Source organism: Apaloderma vittatum, unplaced genomic scaffold (genome assembly GCF_000703405.1).
Source record: "Apaloderma vittatum isolate BGI_N311 unplaced genomic scaffold, ASM70340v1 scaffold554, whole genome shotgun sequence".
NCBI lineage: Eukaryota > Metazoa > Chordata > Aves > Trogoniformes > Trogonidae > Apaloderma > Apaloderma vittatum.
Window position 1 is genome coordinate 37287 of NW_009714128.1, and position 11900 is coordinate 49186.

Here is an 11900-nt window from a genome sequence, read left to right on the forward strand (position 1 = left end):
TGTCAGGGGTGCACTGGGTTGGTGAAACTCTCTTGTTCTTAGTTTTTCTTTATAATTCCATAAGTGGAAGCATATTTTATTTAGTACATGCCACTGAGGCATCAGTCTGAAGAGAAAGGAGTTTGAGTTTTCTTGTGTGCAGGCAGAGCTGGAACCTGTAGGATTCTGCTGTAGACCATTGTCAAATGAATTAATAAGTTTGCTGCTTGCAGTGTAACCTTCCTCTGTGAGAAACCAGGAGATGGGGTGCACACGTATGTGCTCATTGCAGTCTCATTGTTCAGCCAGTATCATTTGTCTCCCAAATTCCTCCCCTTTTCATACTTCTTACCTCACTTCTGTCTCATTTCCTCAGTCATACACTAGCTCTTGTCTTCCATGCTTGTTGCTTTCTGCCTTATTCTCCTGACAAGCTATGTGCAGACTTCTTCCTTTCAACAACTGACCTTTTTCCTAGGCCAGCAAGTCCTTAACTCCATTCTAGTTTTTCTCCAGTTTCCTTTTAGCTCTATTTTCATTTGTACTCCAAGTAGCAAATTCATCTCAATGTAATACGCCAGCTAACGCAAGTCTTAAACCCCATTTGTCTTCATTTTAGCTAAGCAGATCCTCTGTCTTTCTCTCATGGAAGGGGACAGGTGTGTAAAAAGGGTGTTACTGAAAGAGCAGGAGGTAAGTTTCTGAGTCTCAGGTAGTGTCTGTTCTGTAATGGCAGGACAGGCTCTCCTAGTGCTTTACTGAATTCTCAGGATATTTAGCCTCTAAAATGAGAAAAATCAGAACTGAGAATGTGATTGCTTTGTTAGATTGAAGCAGTCATTCATAGTAAAAGCAAGCAAGCACTTTCTGGGATCCATATTTAGTGGGATCCTTATTTACCTTTATAGATGTTCTGATGTTTAAACTTCTGATAAAACAGATGCTTAAAAGCTAGTTGCATTCAATAGTTGGCATGGATTACTTTTACAATCAGCATGGAGAAATAGACATTTTCAGAACTTGGATCATCTTCATTTTCGTAAGCATCTTTTAGAATCAGGGGAATCAGTCTCTAAGAATGTTGAAGTTATCACCAGGGCAAGCCAGGAGTTATGCTAAAGAAGTATTAGGGTTTGACAGAGAGAATGTGCAAGGGCACAGTCACAATGTTGCATTGCGATTGGACTTCCACACAAACTTTGAAAGCAAACCTATTTATCCTTGGTAGACAACTGTGTTTTATCTCATATATACTTTCCTTTTTTCAGGATAACTTCACTGTGATAGTCATACGAACTAGACAGTCCCTTGGTTGCTTTGACTGTACCTTGTGGGAAGGTCGTGCTTGCTGTGTAAACAGAGACTTCATAAGTCTGCAGAGATGAAAAAAAAACCAAAACCAACAGACAAACCAAGCCAAAACCCAATAAACTCACAATGAGATAATGTCACAGAAAATTTAAATTTCTGAAAGAACAGCAGATACAGTAGTACCATGTACAAAATTATGCACTGTTGGGAAGCCACGGAGGAGAAGAAGGCACAGTCTAGAATACTTTGTCACTCTCCAAAATTTAAATGTTTCAGGTTATCTTATACTTGCAGTGTATGCAATGGTTAAACTACTAATAATTATTCTTTATTATACTAACACCATTAATAGTTTTACTGCATATTCTAACTGAGTATTCATTAGCCTTTCTTCAGAATTGCATTTCTGCTTCAGGGCTTACACAGAAAGATTATTAAATAGATTTCATATTTCAAACTCTTCAGGAAACCAAAGGAATGACATGTGTGATTACATGTTGTCCTTTTTTTTAGGATGCTAATTGAAATACAGTTAATATTTTTAATAGGGATGAAAGGTATGTTTTAGAAGCAGAAATGCTTTCTGGTAAAACTAGGCATTCACAGCCTACTCTGTGCTAGTACTTATGTCATGTGTTGTTAGCTTGTGTTTGAGATGCAGCTAGAGTTTTTGGTCAGCTGTCCACTATGTGCAGTGCAATTCCACAATGTGGGTCATGTGTATCCACAGCAGTGAGCGTTCTGCAGTTCGTCATTTTGAAAATGAGTAACTTCAATCTGAAATGTCATCCCTAGTCCTGCAGCCAGGATTTGCAGTGTTCTATTGTGGAGGCGGGTGGAGAATGTGCCTGGAGCTAACGACTGAATGGTTTCTTTTTGGCCCTGATGTTTTAGGGGTCTTCTACCATGTCTTTCTAGAAGGGGACTTCCAGCCCCGCGAACGACTGAACAGCCAGTCATTAGGGGAAAGCATCACGCTCGCTCGAGGTCGAGTGAGCACTCTAGTATCAGACCCTCATGCTCTGTACATCACCTAGCACCCGGAGGGTCGGCGCCACCTTCTCCACTTCTGACAAGGTTGCTATTGTGTGTACAGCACAGCTTTCATGTTCCACCTCCCAGGTGTCAGTGTGGTGGTGTACTTTCCTGAGCATACGTGGCGCGTTCACTCATTCTGGCACTGTAGATTATTCTCTCTTCATGGTATTTACACTTCTCCCATGTCCTTTATGCCACCTATCTTCACCATCCAGATGGTACTTCTTGCTGTTCAACTTAAATAGTTAAGCAATGTAAGAGTAAAAAATTAGCTGTGTTTTGTCCTTCCATTGTGCTTTTGTTCTGTATCCATACGAAAACTTTCAAAAGTATTTTTCTTAAAAACTATGCAGGAAATCACATGCTGTTCACACAGCTAACTCTGATCCTACAGGCGAAGAGAAAGTGAATTGATCTGCGTAGTGTGAAAGCCAACAATATTTTGAATTTGCACGGATGTGTTGCTTAGAATTGCGAGTTATGTACTTGTAGCCTTAATATGGTAGATATACATTGCTTATCCACTATAATGAGTGTGATTTAGTGTAGCTGACAAGGGCATTTAATAGTCAGCTCTCCCTCTTCTTCTTCTCATATTTGTTTTATTTTCTTAAATTTTTTCCCTAGTTATTAGAGTTGGCCCTATTTACTTTAAATGCAAACTTACCAATCTTCCAAAGGTGTTTGATGTGTTAGACTCACATGCTATGTCTATGTATGAGAAATCAAGTAGCCAAGGTATTAACTAGGTATCTAGAGCTGAGTATGTGCATATGGCATACACCAAATGCAAACTTCTTCAAACTCATCTTCAGTATATGCAACTTAATACGTGTTTGAAATTCAGAATATAAAAATTCTCTTCCTTTGGTTTATTTTACTTTTATCTTAATTTCATTTGCAGAATACATCAACAAGGAAGTCCCACACAGTCTCCTCCTGCAGACACATCCTTCAGCAGTCGCAGGGGAAGACAGCTTCCACAAGTTCCAGTAAGAAGTGGCAGTATAGAGCAAGGTATCAAATAATGAGCTTAAGATAGCTCGAACTCTTTGATTTCTTACCTTTCTTTACTGAAAGTCTACTTGCATAAATATGTGTTCAATTCTATAATGCTACCAATAAAGCAATAGAAGAGAATGAAAGCATATTTGTGGTCTGGGAAATCCAATAGAGTTTGACCGGTGGATTACTACACATGGTTTAATTGCCTTAATTTTCTATATCTTTTTATGTTTGTCTACTCTATAATTTATATTAGAGTTGTGGTAGTTTCCAACAGATACCTAGTTTGTATTCAGCTTAAGAAATCAAAGGCAAAGATTCTGTCAACTTTTTGACATACTGATACCTTATTTTGTGGTTAGTATTAATTGTTGTGCGTTATTAACATAGATTAATACTAAATGTCACAAATCTGGTTTTCTTCTGGAGTTCATAGTTCAGTGAGTAAAGAGTGAAAATAAACACCATGGGGAACATGAAACACAGGTCATCAGCTCTTTCTTTTTAAAGATAAACTGGTCAGGCAAAGGAAAACACAACATATACCTAATGGTTGTGAAAGATATTTCTTACATACTAATATCAAAAAAGTATGAATATTGCTATTTCACTTTCTAACAGCATACTACACATAATGTATATGTGATTAGGGTAAAATAAAATGGCACAATGGATAATATTTGTACATTCAGGTTTTCTTCTGTGTTTAAAAAGCCTATTTTCTCACTGACTACAAGGAACAGCTGATACTGCCACGTACCACAAGGTTTTCTACTATGTGGAAATTAGAGAAATGTTTCTAATGGTTCAAATATTGTAGTGCTTTATAGAACTGTTGGCAGGCCACTTTCTTGAACAGATAATATGGCTGACCTTGACCTTCTTATCATGGGAGGTTACCATAGGGTTTTTTTGTGTGATAGAATACTACACTTACAGTTAACACATATAAAAATGTATTCTTGGTTTATACATGTGTTTATTCTGAATTATTACTATACTAATACAAGTGGGTTTTATTAATTTTAAACTTTACATTTTTGACCTCTTGTTTTGTTATGTAGTAAATCTAGGCCAGTGGATTATAAACTACTTACAAGTTACATTTACAGATTCTATTTCTGCATAATAGTAAACTTGGAGATTTTTAGAGGAATGTAATAAGTAATGAATTTCAAATTTCCTTCATGTTTCTTTGGCAATTTCAGAACTTGGTACAATGTATAAAGATGAATCAATTTTTAATTTTAAGTCATCTTTCCTTTGGCTATTTACCTATAATCTTTCCGCTGTTCTTGATAAATGGTGTGTTATCAATCAAAATAGTAGTTTATGTTTTGTTAAGGACATTGGAAATGAATTTAGAACTTCCCATGAGAATGGGTAGAGATGGGATGTATACAGAAGAGAAAAGAAAAAAATGGAAGTTGAACAGAAAGCTAAAGCTACTCTAGGTTTAGAAAGTTGTTGATACTGTGAATACCTGTAAAATAATTCTGTTTTACTGAAGTCTTACTTACACTTGTGGTTGATATGCTTGCGTCTTACATATAAAATGTACAAATAGGATGTGACATATCATTTACTTTGTTGTTATGTATCATACCACCTGTGTCAATATGGCTTTATTATGGCACATGGAATCAAAGGCTAAAGAGATTTCCTTCTCTACAGAGTACTTTGGTTTTGTCTAAGTGATTGATTTGTCCTTCTGAAGGGAAAGTTTTCTGATTTTACCCATGGTTAATACTTTGTTGAAGTTGAGAATATATTTCCAGAAAAGTACTAAATTGAATAGATTTTATAAAATATTTTAAATGGTTTTGACAGTATCTTCTGAAATAAATATGCTAGTAGGTATACACTCTATGCTATTGTAAGAAATTAAATTCAGTGAGGCTATAAGACCATAGTATTTGCTCTGATTTACGGTATCAAATTTTAATATCAGTTTTACTTCTTTCACTCTTGTCACATGAGTATCAGGGTCAAATGGTGTGACTAAAAGTGATACGATCCCAATGTTGGATTGAATCCAAAGCAGAATGAGGTCTTAAAAACTTTTCCATTAACTGTACATGGAATTGAATTGTGTCCTTAATGATTTACATTCACAGTCACTATGCGTATAGGAGATGTCAAAATCTAATGCTATATACAAATCTTATAGAGAGCATTTCAATGCATTTTCTTCATTTATAAATAAAGCTACTTTATGGTGGTCAGTATTGACATCCTGTGTTTCAGGGAAATCCTGTATGATATACTATAAAAGTATCATTTTTATATTAAAGTACTTCCCTACTCGTTGTACAAATTCTGTTGTTTCAGGAGGGTTGAACACATATCTACATACATACAGCTATGAATCTATGTCTGGTTTACAAATCACAGTGATTACTATGAAAGATCAAATGTCTGTATATCAAGAGTGGATTTTTTATTTTCTCTTTGCGTGTTCAGTAGGCATAGAAGAATCCAGTAAAGTAATTTTATCATTCTTTAAAGCTCTCATTATGGAATAAATAAGAGTTAAAGGAGCAAGAGACTGGTAGTGGTTTTCATCTCAAGAAACAGAGTTATGTTTTAACTCTTAATCTTTAATCTTTAGCTCTCTGTTATAACTGATCATATCCACGCTAATAAGGCTTCTTCTAGGACTGACATTGCATTTTGACCATTCTGTTCTGTCATTGTGAAGTTTAGAACTGAAAAAATAGTTGTTTCCTTGTCTCTACCAGATGATGTGGTCTCAGTTACTGCTCTGGTTGACAGTTTGAGAATCACAAAAAGTCACCTTGTGAGAAAATAAGGTAATTTCAAAAGGTCTCTGTTAGTAGACACACTTTATTAAAAAAAATATTCGTAGAAGTACGTCTTGCAGAGAAGACCAAAGTTGTGGTCCCTACTCTTTTAGAGAAATGGCCTTGGTTCTACTGATCAGGAAGAGAAACAAAAAGCCTTAAATTTAGAGGAAGAAGTCTGATTTAAGGACTAAAACCTCAAAACAGCATAATAATGCAGACTAGAAAAAATAACTATTGGTAATTCTTCTCAAGAGGCTACCAGTTTTACCTAGTTTTGGAGTGGGGAAGGGAGGTGGTTATTTTCGCTTGCAACAGTTCTAACTAAATAATATTTTTAGCAACTTGAGGACACACAGACTTTTGATAGTGATTACAGTTAAGATTGTAGATTTCTGTAATTTTTAGGCAATATGATTTTTATTTTAATCTCAGTGATATTCAAGCAAGACATGGCTGTATTTCTTTCCTTTGTGACCCTGTCAGCAGTATTTCCTAGAGGGCAAGATACATTGCGATCTTATTGCATCTAAAGGTCTTGATGTGCTTGCATGTTGAAAGTTAGTCTAGTATAGGTGTGTCTGTGTGTGTTTTCAAACAGCCAACATTTAGTAGTCATGACTCTAACATGCTATTTAAGTTTATATTATTTCTTTATTTTAACTGATAATTTTATAAAAGGACCAAATAATATGAAGATTTTTTGGCTCAGTGACTAAAGCAGTGAAATTCTAAGCCATGGTAAGGACAATGGTGTGTTCTCAATATGTCACTCTGTACTAAGCTGTAAGAGGTTTGCATCAGTGTGTTTTTTATTTGCATCACGTTTGAGTGGAACTATGCAAATTATTAAGAGAGATGGGGATTCTCATGTAGTTGCATGGGTTTTAAATGATACTTCTCTATAAAGGATATTTCTGTGATCTTTACTCAGTCCATCCTCTGTCATTGCAACAGTCAAACATCGTAGAGATTCTTGCTTGAATAGGATTTGAGGGTGGGTCTCTATACTTCTATATGATGATTAATCATTGTACTGATCAAAGAAATTAATACAGCCTGAAGGTATTGCATTTTTCTACACTCCTCTTTGGATGCAGTAGATAATATTAGGAAATCTAGTAAGTAAATGAGAAAAAAAAATATTGTGCACTCTTGAAATTTATTGACCAGCAAGATAAATGTGCAATGTGCAATGATTGTTTATAGTATGGAAATGATCTTTTTTTTTTTTTGTGACAATGAGCACTCTATTTACATGTAAAGAGCATCTGTAAATATAACTGAACTATTGTGGTGGTATGTGTTTTCGGTGGCATCTGTTTCTGGCAATAGGCCTTATGCGGTGACCTTTAGGAAAGCAGAAGTGTGGCGAGCACTAAGCAGTTCTGTATCTTAGCTCACCTGGGAAAAAGCTGCATAAGCTTTGTACCTAGCTCGTGTGCAGGGTGAAGTGCATGGGTGTGTGAGTGCTGCTGTTTCATGAGGGAAAGCTACATTGTAGACTCTCCTGGTACTGAATGATATGAAGTTCATGTCTGTAATACTTGTACAAGTCTTTAACACAGTCACATCACAGAGGAATGAAGTGTTTTGATGTCAAGTGTTACCTTTTAACAGATAATCATAATTCTGTACAGAAAATCAGTATGTTGTCAAATAATGCATTTGAGTTGCAAGTATCTTTTTATATTTGACCAACCTCAGATCCTAAAAAAATGCACAGGTAGTGAAAACTGTTCTGTGAATATTTACTTGATCATTGAAATGTCATTGCAGTGGAAGTATGGCTTGAGTAATGGTAAAAGACCAGATCCTTTCAGTTAAAACATTTTTTCAGATCTATCAGTATAAAATGAATGACAGAAGACAAAGAATATGTAATTTCAATTTTAGATTTTAGTCTTTTAGAGTTGTTTGTTTTGTCTTCATGTTTCTGATTTTATTTTGAAACTAATAGGTGGCACTGCATATTTTGAGGCAGCTTGTGGAATCTTTACTCATGCTGGACTATTTTTTCTCAGCATTGCTAACTCTTGAAAAGGAGTTCAAGCCTCATAATCTTTTATGTTTGTTTTCCTTAAAGACCAATTTTCAATAGTCCAGTGGTTATTGACTATTATAAATCTCAGTTAATAGAAAACAAATTTGTAACACTCATTACTGCAAAAAAAAAAAAAAGCTTCAGTATCTAAAACAAGTCTATGTGGTTCAGAAGTGGGAGTGATATGTAAAGTAGTTTTAAGATTTTTGTGCCATTCATAAATTTGGGTATGACAATACTGCTCAAGCGGAATACTGCAAGATTCCACAATCTGATTCTCAGTAACTTCATTGTTCTTGTTAATTTTAAAGAAAAAGTCATAGGCTTTATTATTTGTCATGGTTTATCATTTTAATTTTCTACATTACTTTTACATATGCTGGAGTACTGCCTACTGTACATGCCATTGTCACATGTAACACATTTCTTTATCTAACTTTAAATTTGCTGATTTCTTTTTCTGTTTCCATCATTCCGTGCATTTAATTCATTGAAGAGCAAGAGACTTTTAACTCTTCCACAAAAGGTAAATATTTATGTGACTTTTTTACAAATGTTTGGCAACTGTTAATACTGGCTTTTCCCTCAATATATTCCATGTCAGTATATAGTATTTAGTTAACAGTGTTTAAGAGACAAGAAAGTTGTTTGTCAAATATCTGTATGCTGATATCCCTCTTTAGAATCTGAAAATGGTTTTTCTTGTGATTTCTAATTTTCCTATTGAAATGCAGTATACTGGATTTAACACTAGTCATGGTATTTTACATTGCTCAGAAGCTGCTCGATGCAGTTAAAATTAACGCAAAGACTAAAATTTTACCCAAGCTCTCCCTGACCTCCGCATGTCTGCTTCTAATGATGCAGCCATAGGTCTTGGCATCTGTGAAAGATATTTCGTAGATCTGGGCTTGGGAATAGTAGAAGGTGATGATGGCCAGAAATTATCCTTCATATACAGAGAAATTCTGAACAATGAGCTGTTTTTTCTTTGCATGACAATCTCTTGATGCTCAGAACATTATGCTGCAGAGCAGGTTTCTAGGGGCAGACACGGAATACCCACCTCCTATGAATTTGACCTCCTACGGATTCTCCGTATTTGTTCTGATACTGAATGAATGAGCTCAAACAACACGTATCTAAGGCCGTCCCACAAAGTGAAAAGCGTAGTCTGTCACGTCCCTGTCGAGGCAACTTTGCAAAGAATGTTGCTTGTTGTTTTTTTTTCTTTCTGTTATATGTAAGAGTTACCTTAAAATCAGAATGAAGCTTGGAGAGAAAAAATGAAAAAGATTAACACTTTTAATGTAAACAACAATATACTATGCTGCATAAACATTCATCCACGACTTCTTTACTTTCTGAAAGGGTAATCCCACTGAGGCATTCCTACTTGCTTAGGTGAAAATACAGCAGCTGTTCCACTGTCTGTGAACTCCAACACTCAGACCAATGCTCAGGAGTATGTTTTCAAGATAATGTTAAAAAGAAGGTGAAAAAGCAATAGTATTTAACTTAGGTATTAGCAATTGCAGGTTATTTTGCAATGTTAAGGATGTACTATGAAATATCTTAAGAAAGTGCTACGAATAGTTGATTTTACAAATTATTTCTGTCATTTTTATATTCTTCAGTATTTATATTTCTTTCAAACAGAACAGTACAAATTAATCATGCCAGTTTGTTGTTTACACCTCTTTGAAGTTAACAAATCTTGCCCTGTGATTTGGACTGCAGTGGATATTTCTCTGTTTAAAATAATTGACTTTACGCAGACAAACTAGACTGTGCCTTCAACAGGTTTGTAAAAGTGCTTGTTTCCACAAGATTTGGATGAATCTAGCATGAGATTTGGGAGTGTGTCGAAAGTGGTGGGATCTTTATGTGCACAGATTCCTGTAGCTCAAGGGAACTGAATGCGAATGCAGCTCAGAGGCAGAGAAGATCTGAGAAAAGAGGAGTAGAAAGCAGTGGTGTGTTGGCACTTCTGGGGAACCATGAATAACTGAAGATGAACTGACTTAGACTGATTGCCCACTGTCATCTCTGACTTTGCCCAGTAGAGAATAAGAGATAAAAAGAATGGACAGTAGGTGAATGGAAGATGGAAGTGGGGGGGATTACAGGATATTATGTGTCAAGAGACATAGGTATGAAGGAAAGTATATACTGCAGATGTGAAAAACACTGATCGGATAAACGTACACCAACAAAAAAATCAAGCATCTGTTCCACTTAATCAATGGTCAGGGTTGCAATAAAGTCTTCAGGAGATTGCAGAAATGCTGACTTAGCTGCTAAAACCAGAGGCTTACTACTTTCAAATTTTAAGAATTACATGTTTGTTTTCTTGTCGTTTTCTTTTAAATAGAAGTATGTGTTTGGATCATCCTTGAAAATCTTTGAGGAAGAAGTGAGTGTTGCATCAATCAGTTCAGATTTTTATACTGTCTTGTCTTCCTTCTGGAGTGAGTTATTAAAACTCAGGATGGCCACCGTGCCTCTGCATGTACTGGGAGGTCCAGACTCATTTCCCAGCTTTACAGTCTGAGCATGTGCTTTGGGCATGCCTCGGTTCTGGTTTGGGATGAGGTCCAGAGCAGTATCAGCTCCCACGAGAAGGAATCTCACATAAGGTTAAAGGATCCACAGCACATTCTAGTCAGGAACAGGGACCAGGGCTGCAGAACGAGCTTCAGAGCCCATCTCCCTCACGATGGGCATGCTGCCAGTGTAACTACTGTACGTGCAGAGAAGTGGTAACAAGTTATCTTAGCAACAAATTGTTTGCTCAGTGTTACTGACCTCACATTTCAAGACATTTATCTGCTCCTGATTTCAAAATGTTGTGATTTTTAAATTTCAGGATAGAGTTTGCTGTGGATTTGTAGTCATGAAACCGACCTCAGGGATAAGTTGTATGTGCGTACTGCAAAACACATACTGAAGGCTGAACAGAAATAACCTGGAGATTCTGTATTATTTCTGAAACACTTATCATGGCCCAAAAGCAGGGTGAGTTCTCTCTGCTGTGCCATGCAGCCAGCCCTGTGGTGGATGTTCTGCCCTCTTCTCTCTTCCCTTGCCCACTGCACTAGGAGATTCTCCCATCCAAATCTCACTGCTCTTTTATTTCGCTGCCTTTGTTCTAGACATTAGTTCTGCCAGGTTTCTTCTTCAGCTTCCATTTCTCACTTCCTCCAACCAAATACTGTTGTTTTTTCTACCACTGATTGCCATCCACAGAGTGTCTAAGCAGCACAGACAGATGAAACTCCTGGCTTTTGCTCTGTAGAAAGGCAAAGTGCACATGCCTCTGGACTGCGTAATAGCTGTAGCTGTTTGTCATTGTTCAGCTTTGCTTCTTAGCATGAGACTGAAAGTGACGAGGTCAGATCTCTGTTGCCTTCTGCGATAAGTACAGTTCCTCGTTGCCCTGCCAGAACCTGCTGTTTGTGCCCCAGAAACACTTACTATATAATAGTTTTTATGAGATAAATTTTCACTTCAATGTACTTCTCAGTAGCGTCCTTTTGTAAGCAATTCTTCGTATCATTTTAGAGTTCTACACTTTTTCCCCTAAAGTTTGCTTCATAAAGGATGTGCAATGTCTGCTGGTAAGGGTTACAGCTGTCTGACATCTTGGTGCCAATTTCTTCTTGTTTACATAGCTTGCTCCAACATTTAGTATTTCAGGTAAGACTTGGAGCAGGAAT

The 11900-nt window shown here is 36.5% G+C and overlaps 1 protein-coding gene across 1 annotated transcript in view; it reads left to right on the plus strand.

Moving 5' to 3' along the window:
• The window catches only part of LOC104273313 (regulating synaptic membrane exocytosis protein 1-like), a gene marked incomplete at both ends in the record, with an annotated part of 85536 nt that overhangs the window by 35162 nt on the left and 38474 nt on the right, over positions 1-11900 (plus strand). The window contains 2 exons of the mRNA XM_009868617.1: positions 2185-2367; positions 3233-3345. Of these exons, the coding sequence (XP_009866919.1) occupies positions 2185-2367; positions 3233-3345 (296 nt within the window). The remainder of the gene's footprint in view (positions 1-2184; positions 2368-3232; positions 3346-11900) is intronic.